Here is a 23,439-nt window from a genome sequence, read left to right as displayed (position 1 = left end):
CACATGGAAAAGATATAATGGGGTTTATTTTTGTAGATCTGAGTAAGAGTCAGCTGACTGGCTGCTCCTTGGCTTGTTGCATAATCCCAAATATCAGGTTACAATTTTTATCTAGAGGGAGCCTATAGGCTATAGGCATTTTAGAGTACTTTTAGAAATAAACAATTTCACTTTATTCGTCCTTCTCTTAATTCATTCACATTCTAGCTGTATGCTCATTTCCTGCCGTGCCAGCCAGGAAAGCAAAGCAGCCCAGATGTGCGTATCCTGCCAATTTCTCCAGTTTTTCCATAAGTTTCGAGTGGTGCCCAAAGTATACTCGTATGGAGACACGTGGGGGCGTTTTCATCAGGTCGGACAACCACCTCAAGTGCAGCTCACCTCGTCTCGACAATGATGTGAAGCCACCTTTTTAATCAAATACTTCAATTAAAGTGAATCCATACATCCTACTGTATTTCAATGACCTTCAACATGTTTGGTCATTATCAGGAGGCTGATTTATAATCAGGTTCACACACTGTACCATCTTTGCTTCCAATGTTAGGACAAAGTTCATATGTTGTTTTTGAGAGACCCTGCACACCCACACAGGTGTTTCCAATTCTTGCTGATTGGACCTCTGCTCAGGCTCAAAATGGGTGGAGCTACACCGACTTACATGATGTCAACAAACTTTATGCAGTAATAAAAGTCCTGGGCTGTGTCTGAAATCCCTCCCCATTTTACTATACAGTGCACTATAATCACCACCCTGCATTTATATGAGTGTCTGAATTCTGAGTGTAAAATGCATGCACTATATAGTGCCCTCACTAATTCTTGCAGCAGACATTTTGACTTAACGATAGCTCCATTTTATTTGAGTGTCCCTGTTATCCATGACAGTGTGACAGTAAAGCAGTGCCATGGCCGCCGAGACTTAGACAGCTAAATGATCATTAATTTAGCTTTTTACGGATGAGTAAACGAGGGAGTGGTTTGGAACAAATTCATGATTCTACTTTGGGTTGTTCTGCACTAATAAGCACACAACATTAACAGGAAAGTCAGGGTGATGTCACAATTTGCACACACCCAGGGGGCCCTGAGAAGAGGCTCAGTCTAATCAGCCAAAGTGAACCAGCAGTGGTGTCAGTGTTGTGATCTGTTGTTAGTAGAAAACTCTTTTGGTACAGTTTTGAACTGTAACAGCATAACTGACATTGTTCCCAGAGTCCTATGTTCCCATGGTTCTATGTCCAGATGGTTCTATGTTGCCATGGGCCTATGTTGCTCGGGTTCTAAGTTCCCAATATCATATGTTCCCAAGGTCCTATGTTGCTGCATTCCCCAATTCAATACTCTGTTCACCCACATTAACCCTCCTATTGTGACACATTCATGTCATGTTCTCATTCTGTCATATAAATCTGTGAACGTAGGACTCTTGTAATGGGGAATGAATATACATACACAATTTTCAACCTTCAAGTTAGTCATAAACTCATCACTAACCAGCATCAAACTGTGCTTGAGCTCAGTGTTATAAAACATCCTCTGTGCCATTGATCATAATGCAGATAAAGCCAATTCAGAATTCATGGTGATGAGTGGAGCAAACAATATAAAATCAGCTTTTTACTGATCTATCACTCACCTATGGCAGGAACACATCCTTTCACAAGCCTTCAGTCTGCCATTCTGGCGGCCAAGTCAGTCTCATGGTAATCTTCCAGAGGTCTGTTTGGTCCGTGCTACATAACTTTAATAGCTCCTGACAGTCTGCCTCACAGGCTGCCAAAGATGTAACTCTTGTGTTTTAAGAGCTTCATGCAGACAGTTTTACAGATTAAACTCTCTGGTTATCTAACTTTGGGATTTATTGTTGATCATTCTCAACAGAAAAGCTCAAGATCAGAAAGATTTACTTTCATTAAAGATTTTTTTTTAAAAGATATCTTATTAATAGAAATAGAGTTTATTGTTGCTAGGGTACTGTTTCTCAGTCCTGATCCCGGGGGCCCCATGCCCTGCATGTTTTAGACATTTTCCTGTTCTAACACATCTGAAGCCTGGTAACGACCCATTCATTTGAATCAGGTGTGTCGGGGCAGGGAAACATCTTAAACATGTAGGGCAGGGGGCCTACAAGAACAGGACTGAGAAAATACTGTTTTAGACTCTAATGAGAGCACAGAGAGAAGCAGAGGAGGAAGATTATTGTTATAAATGAGGAACATTTCATTACAATTACATAAACCAACATTTTCTTGCAGTTCGATCAACATATCATAACATCTTGATGCGTAGCCTGGACTTCTGTTCCCAACATAAATGAGGAACTGGTACGACCAGCAATATTCTGCTTCCTTTATCATTTTGTGAAAAACAACTTTACTGTGATGTCGGTGGGTTGAGCTTTGGCTGTGTTAAATAGACCATACGTTTTCACACAAGTGCATACAGGCATCCTGGGTATAAGAATATCAACTGTCCTCATGAAACACCTTCATGTTGGCAGAAATGGTTCGTCCCATTTACAAATAAATGTGGATTTAATTAGATTATGTTGATGCAGTGTAAAGTCTTACCTGATGATGCTCTGAGGCCCAAAAGCAGAGTTAAAAAGTTCTTTCACAGAGTTTTTGATCCAAGTCTATGAGACGTTCTGGTTTACAAGATATTTGCAGGGATTAAGCTGTGTAACCTCAAAGTGAAAATGGATTTTCAACCTGCATTCATCTTTGCTCTGCTCATCAAAAATAGAGTAAAAGTCTTACTTGTTTCACTTTTTACAGTTAGTTTGATATTGTGCAAAGCTCGCTGATAAACATTATGTCTGCAACTAAAGAATAAGATAGATGTCAAGATATCAACTTGTCAAGCAGATGACTTGTTTCTGAGACTTGTACTGTTGAGAAGTACTGACCACATTTACCCTGCTTCCTGTTTCTTCTCTCAGCTATACTATTTTAACAACAGTTTTTCACACATGTTATCTCCATCTGATCATTATGAGAATACATTTCAGGGTGCTCAGTTTAAGATCTGCCTGTTTGCTAGTAGTAGAAAGGTTTGTCTGGAAGCTGCTGACTGAATAAACAGAGGCTGAACACTGAGGAGACATGGACGCTGTGTTTGGACTGTTGCTGATGTTGCTTGGAGTCTCTCATGGTGAGCCGTTGAACTATTTTAATTTGACACATTTAATGCAGGTATCAAATATATTAAAAATATAATCTGCAGATACTACGACCAGATAAAGTTACAAATATTATCTTCAGTGATGTGTTACAGCTCAAACATTGACCCATGTTTCACATTAATGAATTAAATATAACTAAATGTGTTTTTATCAGCGTTGATCTATATTGGCTGCCATAGAGCTGTGATACTGAAACAACATGAGAGCTTCCTCTGGCGTAATTTTAAATAAAGGCTTGTGTATAACTACTATTTACATAATGTATGACGGTAAATTCAAGCGGCTTTTGTATTATTTTTTCACTGATATTAAAACAACAGAAATACAAATAACAGATACAAAAGATTAACAAGGTTTGAAAAACGTCCGGAAGAGACTTGAAAACAATGTTTTACCTAAACAACTGTACATTGTGGCTCAGCTTAAAATGTTTTATTGGTTGGTCTGAGAAGATACAGCAAAAATACTATTTCTGTTTGATACATAATACATTATTTATAATAACATTAACAGTTCTAGATGCTACAAAGTAAAAATGGATTCGAAAATAGTCGAAAGGTTAATTATGCAAATGTGTAATTGGAGTATTAAAAGTACTCACAGTACTGAATGGCATCGTTCACAGGGTTTTATTTCATATATATTATCATGTATAATATATATTTGTATTGTATTATAAATATAAAACTACTCTGTCAGAGTACTTCGGTGCCATCCCACCACTGGTCACAGGTCTGTGCCAGAGACACAGCTGCAGCTAACACACTGTTTCTGCTGGTTTGACTACTGTATGTCCCATTGTCATTTATTTTGTTGAAACTGAAGGATCAAAATGGTTAATTTCAACTTCTGTTTCAAAATTTCCAGGTGTGGAAACCTACTGTGATGGCAGACAGGATGGAGCCCAGTGTTATGTACCTCTGGAAGGAACCGTGGCTCTCCGGCTGATGGACAACGCCTCAGAAATAAGCAGATACCAATGGTTCAAAAACCAAGCAATGGTACTGAATGGGAGAGGGAATCACATCATGTATAACCTGATGGAAAACATCTCCTCATTTACTCCCAGTGATGGAACATTTAGGATCAATAACCTGAGCAGGACTGATGGTGGTGAATACACTCTTCATAGCTTTGATTTAAGAGGACAGGGATTAGAGTCTCGGACTCTACAGTTGACCATTCAAGGTACACATATCTCATATTCTACCTATTTCTGTATCTATGTCTGTTCTGTATTAGAAACTGTATAGAGTGACCGAGATTGTGACAATATCAAAAGTCATGTGAGTGTGTGTTCCTTCAGCTCCTGTGTCCTCTGTCCTGCTGGTCTCTGAGTGTCTGTCCCAGGGAGAGATGAGGGTGTCCTGCTCCTCTGAGGGAGGGGACAGTCCTCAGTACAGCTGGACTCTGGATGGATACACACTGACAGACACTCAGCTCCTCTCTGGAAATAAAGGCAGTAACAACATCACTCTGAAACAAAAAGTCTCAGGACAACTGGACTGCTCAGTCAGCAATCACGTCAGTAGGATGTCTACCTGCGGTGAGTGAGAAGACGAGTGGAAAACAGTTTGGTAATTACGACGCTGAAGATTTGCTGACATCAGTTATCGATCTGTTTCTTTTCCATAGGCTTCAGGTTAACTGACTGCAGCTTATTCAACGGGACGCACTTTTCACAGAGATTGCTTGTATCCAGCGAATCCTGGTGTACTAAGCCAACAACAGATACAGAGTCATCCTCTGTGGGTAAGGAGAGTAGCAGCAAAGTGTCCATAAAACTCTCCACTCACATCACACACACTAATCCAGCAGAGATAACCCATGGTACTCAAGTAAGTGACGACTAACTCTGCTGTCACAGCAATAACATGATATGTGATATTTGTGTCTCTTTATCTGAACAGATCACTCCCTGCTCATATGTGGTTTGCGAGCAGCAGTGGTGACTCTGATATTAATTGGGATTGCCGTCTATTACGTCTGGAGGAAGAAGAAATACGAGACAGCTGAAGGCTCTGCCGCCCCTGGAAAGATGGACCAAGAGAACTCTGTTCTGATGGTGGAAATGAGAAGTTCTGCATCTGAACTTTAAAGGGGCCCTATGTTGTTTTAAAGAAGAAATTCAAACTCAGGCTTTTAATATTTACAATATCAATGAGGTAATACTACAATATATTTTTTCCATAATTGAATAAACAAGCTGTTCTCAGAGGAAAATAAGGTCCCAAGAACACTGTCTGACGCTAGAAAGGTGGCAGGGTCCGACAAATATAAACAAAGTAAAGCAGTAAGAAATTGTGTTGTCCTTGAAGGTCAGTTTATCAGTCATGAAAACAAAAAGAGTTTATTTAGTTTGTTTAGGCATAAAAAAAATCAGTCAATGAAGATCTTTCTCTTCTGATTACAATTTCTTCTCAGAACTACATAGTGCTCCTTTAACTTTCTGAACCAACACATCTGTGACACCTCTCAAGCTGTGTTTTTCACTGGCTTTAGATATGATTTTCAAGTCACTGTTTTTAAAAGTTCCCTTTAGGTATGTTTTTTTCCATAAATATTGTACTTCTTTTTTGTTTTTGTTTTTGCATTTGTATTCATTTTTATTAGTGTGCAAGTAAAATACTCACATGTATGGGGTGTGGCCCTTTGCTGGAAGTAATCACAAGATAACAATTAGGTAATGAGGAACTACTTATTAACTACTCAGTACTCTGTGTCACTACTTGGGGTGCACAAAAAGTGTAACTAATGTTTAAGTAATTATTAAGGCATGATTGTGCCGTTCACCTGCTTGTTCAGAGTTTTGGGTGCTTGTTCATTTGTTTAGGAGTTACTTACTAATGTGTAACTAGCCATTAGTTGCTTATTCGTTCCTCAATTGTTTCTTGGTAACTACACACAATATTGTGTCCCTTATTGTTAAGTCTTTCCTGGCATTTATTTGGCTCGTCCTCCAGTCTTGTCTCTCTGAAGAGGACCATTAAGACATAACAGTTGTACTCATCTTCTTATCTCACTCTTGCCAAGAAAGCGAATAACTGTATTTCCCAAAATATCTAAGTATCACTTTAACTAGCCTTCCTACTTTTACCTTTAAAAAAAACATCAAAAATCAATCAAATGCTGTATAATGTACACACATATATTTCTGTGATTTATTGAATATTCATTCACAAAATATACAGACCTGCATGTATAAAACACATGACGCTGTTGCTGAGCCTCTGGATTTTCTGCTGCTTAAAGTCATGACTTTTGTTTTTCACTGTGCAAAACAGTAAAAGATTAGTTTAAGGTCAAAAGATTTAGACCAGGCGAAGGCTAAAATGCAAGCTTATACCAGTCCAAAGCACAGTGCAATACTCGACCAATTTGTCTGATTTGATATTAGGAAGAAATGTTCAGAAGAAATGAATAAGCTAAGCTCCGAAGCTGTGCTTGCTACACTAAATAGCATTTTCTAGACTTAAAAAAAAAAAAAAAAAACTTAGTTCATGGCACATCATGCATGAGCCACTTGTTGAGGAAAACAGACATAAGTGTCAAAAGTTTTTACTGTGCAGGCGCTGAATTGCATTATATAGTCACATTCTCACTCTGTAATTAAACAGAGGCACAGTGAGAAGGTCTTTTCATGTTTCCATCCTGAGCTTGAATCCTCCTCTTCAACTCTTTGGTTCTTCATCATCATCATCATCATCATCAGTGGTTCTCGGAATTGGGGCGTGGAGGAGGGCGTGACGGAGGAGGCGCTCTACATGGAGGTGGACCCTGAGGTGGAGGTGGTAGGGAGCCAGTTGGAGACGGCGGTGCAGAGACTGGGCTCATGTTGGTTGGGGGCAGGGCTCTGTTTGGAGGCGGTGTGTAGTACATGGGAGGGGTGGTGGAGGACGGGGGAGGAGTGGTCGGGAGAGGGGGGAGCGTTGAAGTTGGCGAAGGGGGCAAATTGAAGAGGTTGTCGTCGTCTGACGGACGGCGCCGGTAACTGTGGGGCAAAGTGTAGACAGGCGTGGAGGGGTGGTTGTAGATGGGATAGCGAGGAGCAGGGTAGGATTTGCTTCGGGTGAAGTTTATGCACTTGCCCTTTAAAACAGAAACCAAGTTGGTTCAGTCAGAGCATGTAAAGTAATCGCAGGTTGTCGTAGAGGCTTGTTTTGTTCATGTACTTTAAGGAACAGTTCACCAAAAACTGTAAATTCAGTCATTATGTACTCAGTACAAAGTCTACAAAACATTTCTGTATCTTCGCAGCAAAACAACGTTGCATTTTTTGGTTGATTTTTTACTTTTTAAAACAAGTCCCCATCTACTTCAGTGGTTTAGGAGAATGCTGCAACGCTGTTTTGCTGCGAAGCTCCAGAAATGTTTTGTGGACTACAAAAGTTCACCTTACTTTCCATTGGCATGAAGGTGAGAAGATAATGACTGGATTTACATTTTTGGGTGAACTGTGCGATGCGAAATGAAAAGAAAAGACATGAAACTGAAAAAATGTCACTTAAAATGACAATGAATACAAGGTGGACAGGTAATAAGTAAAAGACAAAATGCCAATGCAACAAGTGAAAATTAAAACAAGTCCCTGTCTCTCGCTGAGATGTTACTTTGGAGGTGATTGTGTCTCACATTAAGTGTAATGAGAAATCTACTGTGGCACAGCGATTGGCAGGTTTGCAGCAGCTTTCAACAGATGGAAAGAGGAAATTCCTCCATTAGTGAGTGTCATGGAAGAAAACAGCATTCCTGCCAGCCGAGCCTTGCTGACGCTGGGAGCTGAATGGAGCCAGGCCGCATCTACTCCTGATCACTTCTGCAGACCGGAGCATTCCTGCAGACAATGCTGCTGCAAATATCACCTTTGTTTACTCACTATGCTACTTGAAGGTCTCCTTGAAGTCACTATTCTTTCTTTTTTTATAAACATCTACTCCATGGAAAAACTTCTCTTAACTTGTACAGAATTCAGATCCAAACCTCCCTTATCCCTCATTTCCAAAAGGTTGAGAGTTTAAGCTCTGGCAAATTCCTAAATGTCTCCCTGCCAAAAGTTGACATAGTTGGTTCCCAATCTTATTAATTGCTTTGTTTTGAATGAATGTGTCCTTATCTTACAGCTGCAAAGAGCTGATGCTGAGGAAATCATTTTTTAACTTTCTATTATTCTGTTATCTCTGGCGTGTCTCACCTTGTCTCCAGGATGAGGTCTCATCACAGACACTCTGTCGTAGCCTCTTCTCAGGAATACACACAAAGCATCCAGTTTGCCCTGCAGAAAGAGGATCACCGATGACGGGCACAAATAAAAAATGGTATATTACACAAATAATCTCTGATAACAACCAGAATTTTAACGCAATGTGTGTGCTTTGGCCATCAGTGCAGCAAAAACAATCATTTAAAAGTCTGAGTTAACAAAAGAGCAGCAGAGTTTAAGTGTTTATTTATGACTCTGATGGACAGTATCTGCTCCAGATGTCTCTCTTTGATTCTTAGGAAGCTTTATTATATGCCACAGAGGCATATAAACAAAGAATGCATTCTGTCAGGAATAACACCAGCTCAACAGATTCCATATTCAAGGGTTAGCTGGGTTCATGTCTGGTTCTCATTACCCTCCTTCCAGCTGACTAATATGTCAGGAAACTAATTTTATTAACTGTTTCCTGCGAACACATCAGTCCCAGAAACATTAAAAATGAAATATTTTTAGGTTATGGAGGATGGACATTCTCATAAGGAAGAGGTCTTTAATGCCAAGCCTAGTGTTGCAACATCTGGAAGAGGCGCCATACTGTGTATTACATATGTTAGCATTATGTGATCCACATCTCTGTGACAGCTGAGCAAACTGAGGAGCACCGTGAGATGTCATTGAAAGCTCTGTTAAAGGCTACTAAGTAAACCCAAAACTTATATTTTTTTAGTCAAAATATGGCAGAATCAAACATTAGATGAAATAAAAGTAACCTGCACATAGTAATCCTCAAAGTCCCATGTGAAAAATAAGTGAATTGATAAATAATATAATAAAAAGGAAGATAAAAGTAAATGACTGGAGCACCTTGATGGGAGAGTACCACTTCTGGGGGCGGATGGTTTTGTGCACAGTGTAGTAAGACTGCGGTGACTCGAACTCTTCTGCGGGCATCACAACTCGAGCGTTTTTAGCTTTTTCCAGTTTGGCTCCTTCTTCAGTCGAGCCTTTGTCTCCCCATCGGACCTGAACAGAAGCAGAAGCTTTCAGCACAGCGCTGCAATCAGTCACAAATATGAAACTTTCATTCAGCGCAGGGCTGCCCGAAGATGGCCGAACACAAGGTTCGATTCGGCCCGCCAGATTTTCCTAGGAAAAGGTAAATAAATAAATAAAAACATTTTTCAAAAGTGATAATATAAATCACTGTTTTGATTTGAAAGAGAGATAGAAGAAGCGATATCCACTGAAGTTAGCTTACTGTCCAACTAGCCCCGGCACACCCTGGTCCAAACCTCCTGTGCTAATACTATCTGTGTAAACAACAACAATTCCCCAGTGCACAAAGCTCCCAATCTGGACCACTAGCACTGCCCTATTATCTGACAAGCTTACGGCAGGTACAGTTAGCAGCAGTTAGCAGTTACTCTGGTAAAATGGTGTTTGTTTGGAGTATGAACTGGACAGGTGGCTGATTCTTACATAATGCACCTTTAAAGGAACTTGGGATTTTATTACCATTTCGCATCTTAACAATATAATACAATAGTTGGTGGCTTTTGACTTGTGGCCTACCATTAAGTTTTAATTTTGGCCCTCCAAGGAAAAAGGTCTGGGCACCCCTGATTTAGAGACAAACTCAATAAAAAAATATTAATGATAAATCTCACAGTACATTTGGTTACATTTACTGCGGAAGCTGACTGAGGTCGTGTTTTTAGCCACGTTAGCAACGTTAGCTAATAAAGGCAAAGTTGACTTGTCGGCTGGTTGACTTAACGCTTTGGTCCAGACTTAAATATCTCAACAACCATTGGATGGATTGCAATGAAATCCTGTAGCACCACCATTAGCTTAATATTTTTGTTTTCTGGAGAAATACCTTAATATTGAATGGATTGTCATGAAAAAGGGGTACATTGCTATGCCCTAAGTACAGCCTCACAGAGCTGCTAGTACAGCTGTAGCTGTCTTGATACAATCCTAAATTGTTATTTTGGGATAATAAGACAATCTTCTCTTGATAGCATGATGCTGATTTGAGCTGATAATACTCTACCAAGGCCTCTTCATCTGAATGCAACAACTAAAACTGTTGTAAATTATGTCAAGCTCTGCAACAACTTGCTGCATTACTGTTACATGTAAAACATTACTTTTCCTCACTTATGCTGGCAGATGCGTGTATGTCATAAACATGTCTGTGTGGAATTTAATTAAAGCCAGTCCTCTAAAATCCACAAGAAAACAGAAGTTGGCTCCCTTGCCTCAAAGTTTTCCAGAGTTTTGGGGATTCTGTCCTAAATCTCTGAGAGCAGTTATTTCTGAACCTGTTTTTAAAAACCTCAAATTAAACAAGAGACCCACTGCCACAGGTAAGGAACGTTTCGCTAAAAGCTTTGTTTCAAGATTTTTTTTAACCTGGCTGCTCACACAAATGTCAAGGAATATGCATCAGATCACGAGTGAAAACTACTGTCAAAGCAACCTTGGAAGTTCATTACTCAGATTAACTCCCTTGCAGCTGCCACAGAGAAGCCGTGAAGTCTTTAACTGTGGCACTTAAATGGAGTCATGCATATTTTCCGTTGCTTTGTTTGGAAGCGGTGCCGCTTCAAGTTCACATCACACACACCTCAAACTGCACCACCAGTCTGTAAAGCACTTCACACTGAGAGGTAGACTTCTGTCTCCTTGACATTCTTTTCTCTTAGACCACAGACACATCTGGTCCCTCCTGACCTGTGGATGTTACTTCATACTCGACTGACGGCTGCTCTCGGTTATCTTGGCTCAGATGTCGAACTGAATCAGAAATCACTTGACGTCATGACTCTGAACTTTTCTTTCCACTCCTTACCTTTTCCTTCTTTTCCTCACAGAAACTGAGATGTTTTTTTACCATCTCAAGCCTTTGCAAAAAGATCTCACTGACAGGCACCTTCATCTGTCCTGAGCAGACTGCCAAAGACCAAACACAACCACAAACAAATCATGCCAGCTTGCATGATTAATATACAGTACATCCTCGCCCCCGGACCGTAAAAACTGTCTAAATCTTTGCCTAGATGTGTCGTACTTGCAGTTTACCGGCCAGATGGCCTCATCTCAACTCTCACTAGCGCTCCAAACTAGCCACAACAACAAACTGACTCAGTCTATTCCAGCATGGATTTGCACAGTCATCTCTTTTAAGGAATGAGTCGCTTCCTGTTTCCTTTTGTATTCCTGCTCTATTTGTGTTTGATCGCGTCTTCCAACAGTTCCAAACTGGCTGAGTGCGAGATTTAAGATTGCCACGTGTTTCGTCTAGGAACCTGAAGCCGGCTGATGCATACAGATATACAGTAGTTTCAATCATATTCTATATTTTAAAAATACATGCTATGAAATAATACATTTAGAAAAGTCAACAGAAATCATGACCAGGTTACTCAAGATAATCCACAGATCTTGTTCTGAACAGTTTCATGGAGAAACTACCTTTATACCAGAACCACACCACGCAGGAGGAAGCCTGCATCCACCATTGGACGATTAGCTCATGGCTCAATTAGCCGTGTACCCAGTGGCCCTGGAGTTTGTCTGGACTGAGACCTCAGGTCACAGGGGGGCCCAGCTCAACTGGATTTGGCCACCTGACGTGAGTGTAAACACGGCTGGAGACCAAACTGGGACTGAACACAGCCTCCTAAGACTGACGGAGGTCAGTTTGACAACAGGGGATACAGTAAGGAGGTGATTTACAGCAGCTCTGACCAAGACTCTGACACACAGGATGTGAGCATGCTAGAAGCAGAATTTAGTTACACTACAAAAGCATGTAAAGAAACGTGAGATGATGGTTTGATGTTAATTCAATGTAAGAAAGAAACTCTGAAAGCAATGATTTAGTTTAGGGTTAAGGAATATCTGGAAAATAGCCCACTTGGTTTAAGTTATTTGCATTGTATTAACTGTTGTAACAGTGTTTTTATGCTGCCCTCAGGGTTCCCTTGAAAAAGAGATTTTAATAACAATAATTAAAATCATGAAAAATGAAATTCATAATATTTGTATCATCTTCCAGCTGTTAGAGATTAATTTATACTGTATGATCCTCAGTATGATGACTCATGTTCACAATATGCACAAACAGTGTTCATAAAAGAAAGAACTCACTTTGTTCATGTGCCAGATATCACACTGATTTCCATTTTAGTGTGTCTTCATCATAATTATTACATATTTATTTGTTTATAATCTGTTTTTACCTCCATTCTCTTGATGCCTCCGACTCCACGCCCTCCGTAGTACGAGGCATCCACTGTGGGCCACCTCTTCTTGGGAAAACCATCCTCATCATCCTGAAAAGGAAGGAAACAGTCTTCATGTTTTCAAGAGTAAATCAAATAGATGAGGCTGCAGCCAAAGAGCAGATGTGTCGTAAATAATTAAAATGGGTAACAAGAATTTTTTCATTGCGAGGTGAAGAAATAAAAAACTCACAGAGACGTCCTCTATTACTGGAGGAGGCGGCTCATGAATGACCTGCAAAAAACAAAAACAAAAGGAATGTGTATTATAAGCCTCAGAGGACGGCTGGTGTGTCGTAAACACATTTGCATGTTCTTCAGTCTGAGACGATCCAAGTCGTACCACGGTGCAGCAGAGAGGCCAGAACCACCACAGCAGAGCGATGGTGAGCAGGAACATCAGGATGAGCAGAGCTATGGCCACAAAGGTCCCATCAGACTATAGCGGAAAATAGATACAAGGACATGAACAGGGTAAGATTCCTATAAGACGTGTGTTTGCTGGATAAAATGACAAAAACACAATGTGAAACAGAAGCCCAAGAGGTAAATGCATGCAACACATAAAATACCCCATCAAACCTGTATACAGCTCGTTGTAGCAGAAAATGTAGAAATGTCATTCTTTATAATGTTTTTATGTGTTTTTTATTGATACAACTTTCACTTTTAACCAAAATGAGATAAATTGCCTCTGAAAAGTCTTTTCAGTGATGTTTAGAGGACATTATGGATTACTTTCGATTTATTGCATCTTGTCAGCATTAAGGCTACTAACGAAATGCTCAAAACTGAGGCAGGAGGTCAAGCTGCTTGCAGCTGCAGACGTGTGTGACAGCAGGAGACTTGGATGTTTCTTCAAAGATAAACTGAAAGAAACAGCTGATGCTAACAAGGACTAAAGTGTTTCTTTGATTCCATAACTCTTAATGACCAGCAACACAATAATATGTGACCTGCTGCGCTGGAAATAGGAAACATTTAGCATCCTTTAGACAAAGTCAAAGTGTACGCTGAAGGTCATTGAATACTTGAAGCCATAAGCTAATGAGTGAGTTTAGTGTTTGTTCTACATTGTACTTACACAGGTGACAGCAGTAATTGTGACAGAGCTCGATATGAAGCTCAGGCCATTATTCATGCTGACGTGGAGGGTGGCAGAGCTGTAGAAAAGGTAGGAAAGTAAATGAAAGATGACGATAATTTGCTGTATTTTGTTAGTCACCCATATGAATAGTACTTGAGTGATACTAAGTATGTGGTATAAAGTATCAAGAGTCATTTATTGGCAATCAATGCACAAAAGTACAAGTAAACAAATTAACGATATATTTAAATGTATACATGAATACTAAGGGGTGAGGGATCATCGACCTTTCTGATTATTCAGATCAGACATTCAGCATTTTTCTGCTTAATAAAATCAGTTTTCTTTATTTTTGATGAAATGAAATAATTTAAAATGTGCTGCTTTGGCTTTAATGTAGCATGCAATCTGCAAAGTAACTAGTAACTAAAGTTATCAGATAAATATAAACAAGTCAAAAGGACACTATTTGCCTCCAAATTGTAATGGAGTGGAAGTATAAAGTAGCAGAAAATGGAAATACTCAAGTGAGGTACAAGTACTTCAAAATTCGACGTAATACAGTTTTTGAGTAAATGTACTTAGTTACATTCGATCAGTGCTTGTCTGCGATCATTAACAGTGATCACTTACGTTCCCTCTTTTTCCAGAACAGGAGCTGGACACAAAAGGTAGATATCTCTCACCACCAAAGGTCTTTTCACTGTGGAAATAGAATAAACATGAGAATTTGTATCATGATATCCTGTAATAAAAGTAAAATACCAAGATAGGTCAGGGTCTCTGGTGAAAAATAAAAGGGAAAGGTTTGCTAGACTTTTCTCTACCAGTCCTGAAACTTCAGTCCATTCAAGCCTGAAAATATTCTTTTTGTTATTAAATTCCTGGACTTCCTGTCCTTATGGAAAATGAAGCAAATGAGGGAGGCTTGCGGTGTATTTACCCTGGCTGAGTGAGTGTCTAGTGTGTGTTAAGACAGTGCTCGTCGCTGATGAGATCCACATTCCCTTTCAGACATCTGAGAAGCGTTGAGCGTTAAACCAGCCGATTCAAAGCGGAGAGAGATGGTGCTGATGGTTTTTGTGGAGGACGGGGATTTAAATCATTGTGAGCCACAAAGTGCTGCTCTCCCCCACCCATCCCCGTCTGTGCTGGCCAAAACAAACGTGGCACAGTCATGTAAATGGCTGCTGAGTGGAATACCCAAAACTGCTGCTTTTCTATTCTGCCTATTAATAGTTGGATTTGGGCTTTTTATGCGATGTTTGAATTCACACACCTACGATGTTGTTGTCCCTCGTCGATCACTTCACAATATAATGCGAACAACAGAGGATGAGGATTTTTCTGAACTCATTTACACACATCTCTGTATCTAAAATAGCTTGCCTTCAGTATTGTGTAATATATATATAGATGACTTTAACAGGTTCTTCCTCCGACTGTTCTTTTGTCTTTTGCTCACCATCGAAACAGCCATATCGTCTTCAGATAAACCATATGTTACCTCTGGACAGAGCCAGATGGGCTTTTTCCCTCTGTTTGCAGTTTTTATGCTGACTCAGCTAACTCGCTGCTGGCTGTGTATATATATCTTAGTTAGCACAGACATGAGTATATTTTCTCATCAATTGGCAATAAAGCTATATATTCACTTCACAAAATGACTTACTGTTCCTTTAAGTACATTTAAACCCGTCAGTTCCATGATTTCTGAAGTTTTTACTGTATTAACAACTCATGAGCTTTTAGAAAGAACAAATCTGGTTCTTTATCAAAGTCTACAGAAGTTTACCATTATTTGGCTTAGAGTGATTATATAGTGCATTGCAATAAAGAAATGTTGCTCTGGGGTTTAATGTATTGTTGCTGTTGTTTTTGGCCTCTTGGGGGGAGAACTCCACAACAAGCCCTCACGTTCAAAGCTGATGGCCTGCTGAATTTCTAGTCCAACATTCGCACTCCTATTAGCTCTGTTTTGGTCTCCAGGAGCTCCTGAGAGCTTGTTTACCAGATGGTCGCTTTTAACTTTGCCTGTCTGATGTTTGGTGCTGAGCAGGTAGCACTGCAGGCTGTGAAACCGAAACAACATGCTGAAAGGTGCTAAACAGCTACGTGAGAATTCGATGTGAGTCTGTCACTAAGAGCGACTCGTTCCATATTGAAGATTACCATTGTTTATATAAAAATATAGATCAATGCAGCTTAAAAGCCACAAAAAGTCAAACTTAAAACATACGCCTTTAATAAGATGTATCACAGTCTGCCAAGAACAGTGTGATGTACCACAGAACTTAAACTTCACTTTGTAAGAAAGTGGAATTTTGAGTCTCGTTCCCAACTTGTGCTTCGCTTTGGGATGGTGACCAACCCGACCTACAATCCCGGAGTGTCAGTATTTGACGAGTTGGGAATGAGGCTCAAGAATCAACTTTTCTTACTTTTCTTTAAGTTTGTGAACGACGACCTTGGGGCTTGTACTTACTCAACGTGACGGTGTCATTGATGCGAAAGCTGCAGAGAACTTTCTGTACGTCTCGGGCGTGAAGGAAACCGTTTCCTTTGACTACCACCTGGAAAGATTCTGAAGTAGCAGGTAAGTATGCAATAAGTATTTTTGAAGAAACTCGGGCAGAGTCATGTAATCTGATAATATAATGAATGTTGTGTTCTTCTGTTTCTGTGCGTCTTTACCTCCTTCACAGATGCTGGAGGGCTCTACAGCCAGGATCTCAATGCAGGATCTCTTCAGGATCTGAAAGGGAAAATAATAATATAAAAAGCTGAATAAAGGAACAGTATATTCAAATATGCGAGCCGGTATTTAATCACGGTAATATTGTAGTGTCATGTGCTTTCTTACCGAGTCAATGACCCCTTGTAGCGCCTGAAATCCATCATTGACAGGGAAGACGTGGTCCTTACTGTCAGCTATCGTCGAAAGCTGTCAAGAAATTTGACACGTTTTATTGATGATGATTAATTAATTCCTCTGCTGATTAACTTGTGTATTGGTTGACAGATTGATGTACCTGAGTCTCATTAAAGTCTTTTACTCCCACGCAGTACACAGTGGCCCCTAACTGGCGCGCTCTGCCTGCCTGATGTGAAATAAAACAAACAAACAAACAAACAACAAATGAGCTGCAGTAAAATGATGAACGCTCACTAAAGACTGCGCTTCATGGGCCGAAACTTCAAAGCTTTTCCCACTCGTGGCCGCGCCGCCATCAGTGATGCTGCGCCTCATGTTTTGCCATTGACAGCTGCTGGGCTCATCTGTTGTGACATCACTGAGAGGGGCGTGGCCACGAGAACAACAAGCCAGGAAGTTTTTTTCACCTGAAGAGGGCAACACAGCAACATCCTCCTTATTTATATTTTTGTAATTATTTTTAACACAGTGAAGGGAAAAATAAGCAATAATATACATTAGTAGGTGATAATGGTCAAGTTAAATTATGCATTATTTTTGTGCCTAAAGCTCACCAGACCATAAGCACAGGGCAGTCTCAACATAAAATTGAAAATTGAACCTAAAGGAACGTAAAGTTTCAACATCTCAATGTAAAGTTTCAACATATTAAATGTAAAGTTGCAACATATCCGTGGTTTGCAGAAGCACACATTGCCGACATTTATTCTGCCTATTGGGTTGCTATTGAACACTGATTCATTAAAAGTGCATTCATAGTACGTTCAAAGAATACTAGCACCCTTAATTTCATTGTGAAGCTGATTTTCACATCACCTCTCTTTGTGCCAGATCAAACTGATTCTCTCTCAGTTCACCGTCCGTCAGGGCGATGATGACACTGGCTGTCCGGTAACCTGAAAGTCAGACCCAGATCGGAGGAAAATTAGCTGTGGAAGTGGAATTAGTTATTCAAATGTATCCTTCTAATGAAGAATCACCATCAGCCTTTTGGGAAAAACACATTTTGAACACAATCGTCATGTGATGGAAAGGGCAGGAGAGTTTTTTTGTTGTTATGTCTTTCGTCATATGATGATTCCTCCATCTGTTTGAATCGAGTTCTGATGAACGGATAAAGACTCCACAAGTAGAAGGAAATGAGTAAGTGTTAAAAAGGAAAACGTCTACTCACCGTCTCCAGTCCCGTAGTAGATCTGCTCGCTTGCCTGAGGGAGAAGTTTTGAGGCGTCAGTGGCTATAAATTGAAATGAGCCTCATTTAAAAAAGTTAGATGCCATACTGGTGGGTAAGCAGGATCAGATTCCCATTGAATTAACAGATGGCTTACTCTTTGGAAACCTCTGTGCATGAAGGTGTCTCCACCTGGCTGCACCATACTCAGCTCCTCCAGCCCGGCCCGGATCTGCTCTCTGATCAGTTACAGAGAATAAAAATGTATATTAATTTCAAGACTAAGTAAATTTAAGAATATTCAACACAAGACGTTTGTGTATATTTGTACCTGTCTTCTGTTAGTGCCATGAGAGTCCTTCCTTCTGTTGAAAATACAATAAAAGACATCCGCAGCTGAGGACTGAAAACGAGAAGAGGCGACTGTCAGACCATATGTGAAGCAAAACACGTTTTACTCTTTTACTCTTTTTCTCTTTGAATCTGATGTTTCTGTGAGGACTTACCTGATAAACTTGTGAGCCAGATGGTCAACAAAGTAATAGATCTCATTCCAGTAGTGCTGCACACTGCCAGACCTGGAGAAGAAAATTCAAGGCAGATGAATGATTTTTTGTTTCATGATAATAAGATGAATGTGGCAGTCCCAAAAGCCCTCCAGTTTCTATCTTTCTGTCATGCACTTATTTTAGTAGAGTAAGTGTCATGACTCATATGGTGATAGGGCACAAAATTGCTTCACTCGCCAGCCAAACAAACAATGGTAATCTACTGAGTTAACATCCACTAACCACTTGGCCTGTGAACAAAAAAAAAGTTGGTTTTGCACTATGATTGTTTATGCATACTAAATGAGTGTCTGTGCATTCAACATTGTGAAACTTCACAAAAGAGGCCAGTGAGCCTTTGTATTTCCTTCTGAATGCTGATGCTTAATTTTTCCACTGTTTCTCATGTGGCTTCACAGCTCATTCTTAAATGCCAAACAAAAACCGAAGTGCCACGTCAGTTTCTTCTCTTATGAACTCAGCTTTGTGTCGGGGTCCTGATTTTGAAAACAGGTGCCGACTCAACAAAGCAATCAAAAGAAGAATGCAGCTTTCGGAGCAAAAGTCAGCAATTAACCAGAAATGTGAGGAAAAAGTTTGCAAAATCTCTGCAGCTTCTTCTCACGCTGCACTGCTTCTCTTCCTCGCTCCCTTATGTTTTCATTTATCCTGTGATGTGAGTCCCAGTGCACAGACAGCCAAAAAACTTCCCTGGAACATCTGGCTCTAATGGAGAAAGGGTTCTGTCGACTGAAGCAGAGGGAGCTGAAGCTGCGACTTTGCGTGGGCTACTGTCAGTGAAATGTGGCCGCAGTTTGACAACAGGAATCCCCTCAGTGCACCTTCTCATTGATGTGACTGAATAAGCACTCTGCAAATGATTCATCGTAGTGTAAACACACTTTCTGTCTGTCTTATAAGTTATTCTTCCTGGATGTTTATGAAGTCCTGGCCTAGAAAACAACAGCACATGACTTGACATGACCTGCTCAGGAGAACACATTAGCATCATGACAGGTTAATGGACAGTCTAATTTAACCCTTATGGCTGCCCTCACACAGGACATTCAAGTCTCCATAAAATCTGCTGCTTTTGCCTGGTGACTAAAATGGAAGACAATTAATCATTGAAGTCATTTTCAAACAAAAGTGTCAACTATTTTTTCGATTCTCCCATATGAAGATTTGCCGCTTTTCAGACAAAACATGACATTTAAAGACAATACCAAAATGGTAATTTTTTTTGCTCACAGAATTTGTTTTGTTTTTTCCCCAAAATTCTGTCTTTAAACTAGGAATCCTGTATTTTTCCTCAGATTTTTGACTTTAGACTCAGAATTCTAACTGTAAACTGATAAATTTGACTTTAAACTGTTGTTTAAGGAAAAAAATCCAAATTCTGACGAAAAAAGAACAGAATTGTGGGGGGGAAAAGTCAGAACCCTAAAAATTACGCTTACAGTGGCCCTAATCCTCTTTGGTAGGCAACCACTGACCGATCCAAATTAATCAGCATATTAATCGATGAGGAATTTAATCATCAGTTGCAGCCCTGGTTTGATGCAGGGCAGAATTACAATGAATTGCAATGCAGGTTGTTGGTTTACAGCTCTGTTTCAGCAATTTGGAAAACAATGGAGCTATAAAATGTTGTGGGGGATTCACACCACCAAAAATTCTGCAGCTCTGATGACTGATTTTTTTTTTTTATCTTTTAGCAAACAAGTCAAATATGCTATATTAATACAGACAGAATTGGACAGGTGACATTTCAAAATAAACATACATGTGCTTTTGTTTGGCAGTTATGACTCTAAGTACTCACATGATTGTTTTTGTCTTTACAAAGCCAGAAATCTGTCCTCGTTAGATTCATCAATCAACAGGCTAAGGCTACTGGTTGTAGTACAGTAGCACATATTTTTCATGCAAGTAGCCCATTAATATCTCTAGAGATCAACTTGAATGTTTGCACCTGTGTCTTCAGATGACTCATGCACTGAATAATAAAAGCCTTCCTTTGTAATAGTGTGAAAGTAGTAACACTCACTTGTCCAAAACAAAATATAGGTCAAATCCTCCGTAGCAGGACGACCCTGCCTCCCTCCTGTCATGGATCTGTCCTGCGCCGCCGGCCACCAGGACCGCCACCAGCATGCCCAGCTCCACACCGAGCAGGACCTGCCTGCTGCACCAGCACTGGGACATCACCCCAGGTTAAAGAGAAAGCACTGGCTCAATCAATCAGAGAGAAGGTAAACATAAATACTCTCCTGTCCCCTCTCACAGCACACTGAGCATGCGGTCAGCCATGCTGTGCAAAGCGATCTCCAAGGCTTTGAACGCTCCTCTCTGGATCACAGTCCCATCTCCTCAGCAACAGATGTGTGCTGGCAGAGGAGGAGTGAAGTTGATGGTCTTTCTCTCGCTCTCTCTCCACAGTGAACCACTTTAACACACAGTACCATGAAATCACATCAATAAAATCATAAAAAAAAGTCTTAGTGGTTGATTTAGTGTGTTGTCTGTATGACCCTACAGCTTTCACCAGACATTTGTTCTCACAATAACTGAGTTTGTTTTGTTCTTTCACTTTTCTTTAAGTTTACTCAATTCCACAGCCTGCCCATCAGTGCCACTCAGTGGTAAACACATGCACCATGCAACTCACTGTGAGTCACTGTAAACATGAAATGGTCATTCAGATTCTCGGCATTTGAAATTGAAAATTAAACCACAGTAAGAACTGGAATAGTGATGTGTCTCTCCTAAAGTAATGCAGTACACCTGTTGGGACAGCTGGTACAAGTTTACCTTCTAATGTCAAACACAGGTCAAGTCTTGAGCAATTCACAAAAGAAAAGAAATGCCTCACAGTTTATTATTATGAAAGTCCATTTCTGTCAATTTGATGGAATAAAAAAAGATCTTGTAAGTTGATACAATAAGAAACCTTCCCAAAATAATGACTTTGAATCTTGAAACAGTGACTTTGTATTTAAAAATAATGATTCAGTATCTCAAAATAATGACTTAGAATCTCTAAATAATGACATAGTATGTCAAATAATGACTTTGTATCTCAAGATAACGACTTAGTATTAAGATATAATGACTTAGTATTAAAATAATGACTAAGTATCTCAAAATAATGACATATTATCTCAAAATAATGACATAGTATGTCAAATAATGACTTAGTATTAAGATATAATGACTTAGTGTTAAAATAATCACTAAGTATCTCAAAATAATGACATATTATCTCAAAATAATGACATAGTATGTCAAATAATGACACATTATCTCAAAATAATGACATATTATCTCAAAATAATGACATAGTATGTCAAATAATGACACATTATCTCAAAATAATGACATATCTCAAAATAATGACATAGTATGTCAAATAATGACTTAGTATCTCAAAGTAATGACATATTATGTCAAAATAATGACATATTATCTCAAAATAATGACATAGTATGTCAAATAATGACTTAGTATCTCAAAATAATGACATATTATGTCAAAATAATGACATATTATGTCAAAATAATGATTTGCTGTGTCAAAATAATGACTTAGTATGTCAAATAATGATTTGCTATGTAAAAATAATGACTAAGTATGTCAAAATAATGACATAGCATGTCAAAATAATGATTTGGTATGTCAAAATAATGACTTAGTTTCTCAAAATAATGACATATTATGTCAAAAATAATGACATATTATGTCAAAATAATGACATATTATGTCAAAATAATGATTTGCTATGTCAAAATAATGACTTAGTATGTCAAAATAATGACATATTATGTCAAAATAATGATTTGCTATGTCAAAATAATGACTTAGTATGTCAAATAATGATTTGCTATGTAAAAATAATGACTAAGTATGTCAAAATAATGACATAGTATGTCAAAATAATGATTTGGTATGTAAAAATAATGACTTAGTATCTCAAAATAATGACATATTATGTCAAAAATAATGACATGTCAAAATAATGACTTAGTATGTCAAATAATGACTTAGTATCTCAAATTAATTACTTAGTTTGTCAAATAATGACTTACTATCTCAAAATAATGACTTAGAATCACTAAATAATGACTTAGTATCTCAAAATAATGACATAGTATGTCAAAAAATGACTCAGTACGTCAAAAATAATGACCTATTTATTAATTGTGAATTTCCAGGTTGGTTAAGCATCAGAAAAGAGAAAAGAAAAAAGGAAGGAATGCATATTTTACCTTTGAGGTAAACAGGAGAAGGTCAAATAGCTGGGTCATACTGTATATTGAGACTGAATTCAAATGAATTTAAGACTTTATTTATTTAATTAACTTTTTCCTCAGAATTGTTGCTGTTTTCCTGATCTTCACACCTGTGGCTCATCACTAATCAGCTCTCATCACTGACAGACTGTCCTGCAGCTGCTCCTCATCCACAACCAGTTTCTGTGTGCATGAAGACAGACTTTGTGTTTCATTTTGCCAGATTTATAGTTATATGTCGCCAAGCTGTCGTGTGGAGTTCATCCTGTTTACAGAAGAGACTGACTGATGTGTCACCATCACTAACTCGTACTGAATTGCCCATTTCCAGTAAGCACATACCACAGTTAAAATCTCATCATATTGCTTACACTTGCTCGACACCAGCCTCCCAGTGGGATGAACGAGGAGATTTCATTGGCTTCTTTTGATGTGGAGATCATCTCTCTACATCATGAGAATCATGGAAATGTTTTGGCGCCCCCTGTTGGGATGTACTTGTGCTGGTTGATGTATACTGACTGTGAAATTGCCAGAATACACACTGAAGAAGGGCGACTTGCCCAAAACATCCTGTAGCAATATTAAGAAGTAAAATTGGAGTGCTCTTCTTTTTTCATATCAGCTACATTAAAGGAAAAGTTCACCCAAAAATGAAAAATTCAGTCATGATCTACTCACCCCCATGCTGATGGAAGTCAGGTGAAGTTTCATAGTCCACA

General features: G+C 39.2%; 1 protein-coding gene across 1 annotated transcript; it reads right to left on the bottom strand.

Moving 5' to 3' along the window:
- Positions 1 to 6,817: 6,817 nt before the first annotated feature.
- LOC141006432 (anthrax toxin receptor 1-like) lies at positions 6,818 to 20,633 on the bottom strand. Its single transcript, XM_073478642.1, has 18 exons — positions 20,476 to 20,633; positions 18,384 to 18,455; positions 18,209 to 18,280; positions 18,035 to 18,116; positions 17,879 to 17,912; positions 17,521 to 17,600; positions 16,802 to 16,870; positions 16,633 to 16,713; positions 16,464 to 16,524; positions 16,255 to 16,353; positions 14,403 to 14,472; positions 13,767 to 13,845; positions 13,026 to 13,121; positions 12,876 to 12,917; positions 12,641 to 12,733; positions 9,255 to 9,413; positions 8,379 to 8,459; positions 6,818 to 7,276 (listed from the first exon to the last, which is right to left on the bottom strand). Exons 1-18 carry the CDS (start codon positions 20,631 to 20,633, stop codon positions 6,896 to 6,898), a joined length of 1,809 nt encoding a protein of 602 aa, XP_073334743.1. The 3' UTR covers positions 6,818 to 6,895.
- Positions 20,634 to 23,439: the final 2,806 nt, after the last annotated feature.

The sequence above is a fragment of the Pagrus major genome, chromosome 12 (assembly GCF_040436345.1).
Source record: "Pagrus major chromosome 12, Pma_NU_1.0".
NCBI classification, from domain to species: domain Eukaryota; kingdom Metazoa; phylum Chordata; class Actinopteri; order Spariformes; family Sparidae; genus Pagrus; species Pagrus major.
Note: the sequence above shows the minus strand (reverse complement) of the source record. Positions and strands in the feature narration are given on the sequence as shown.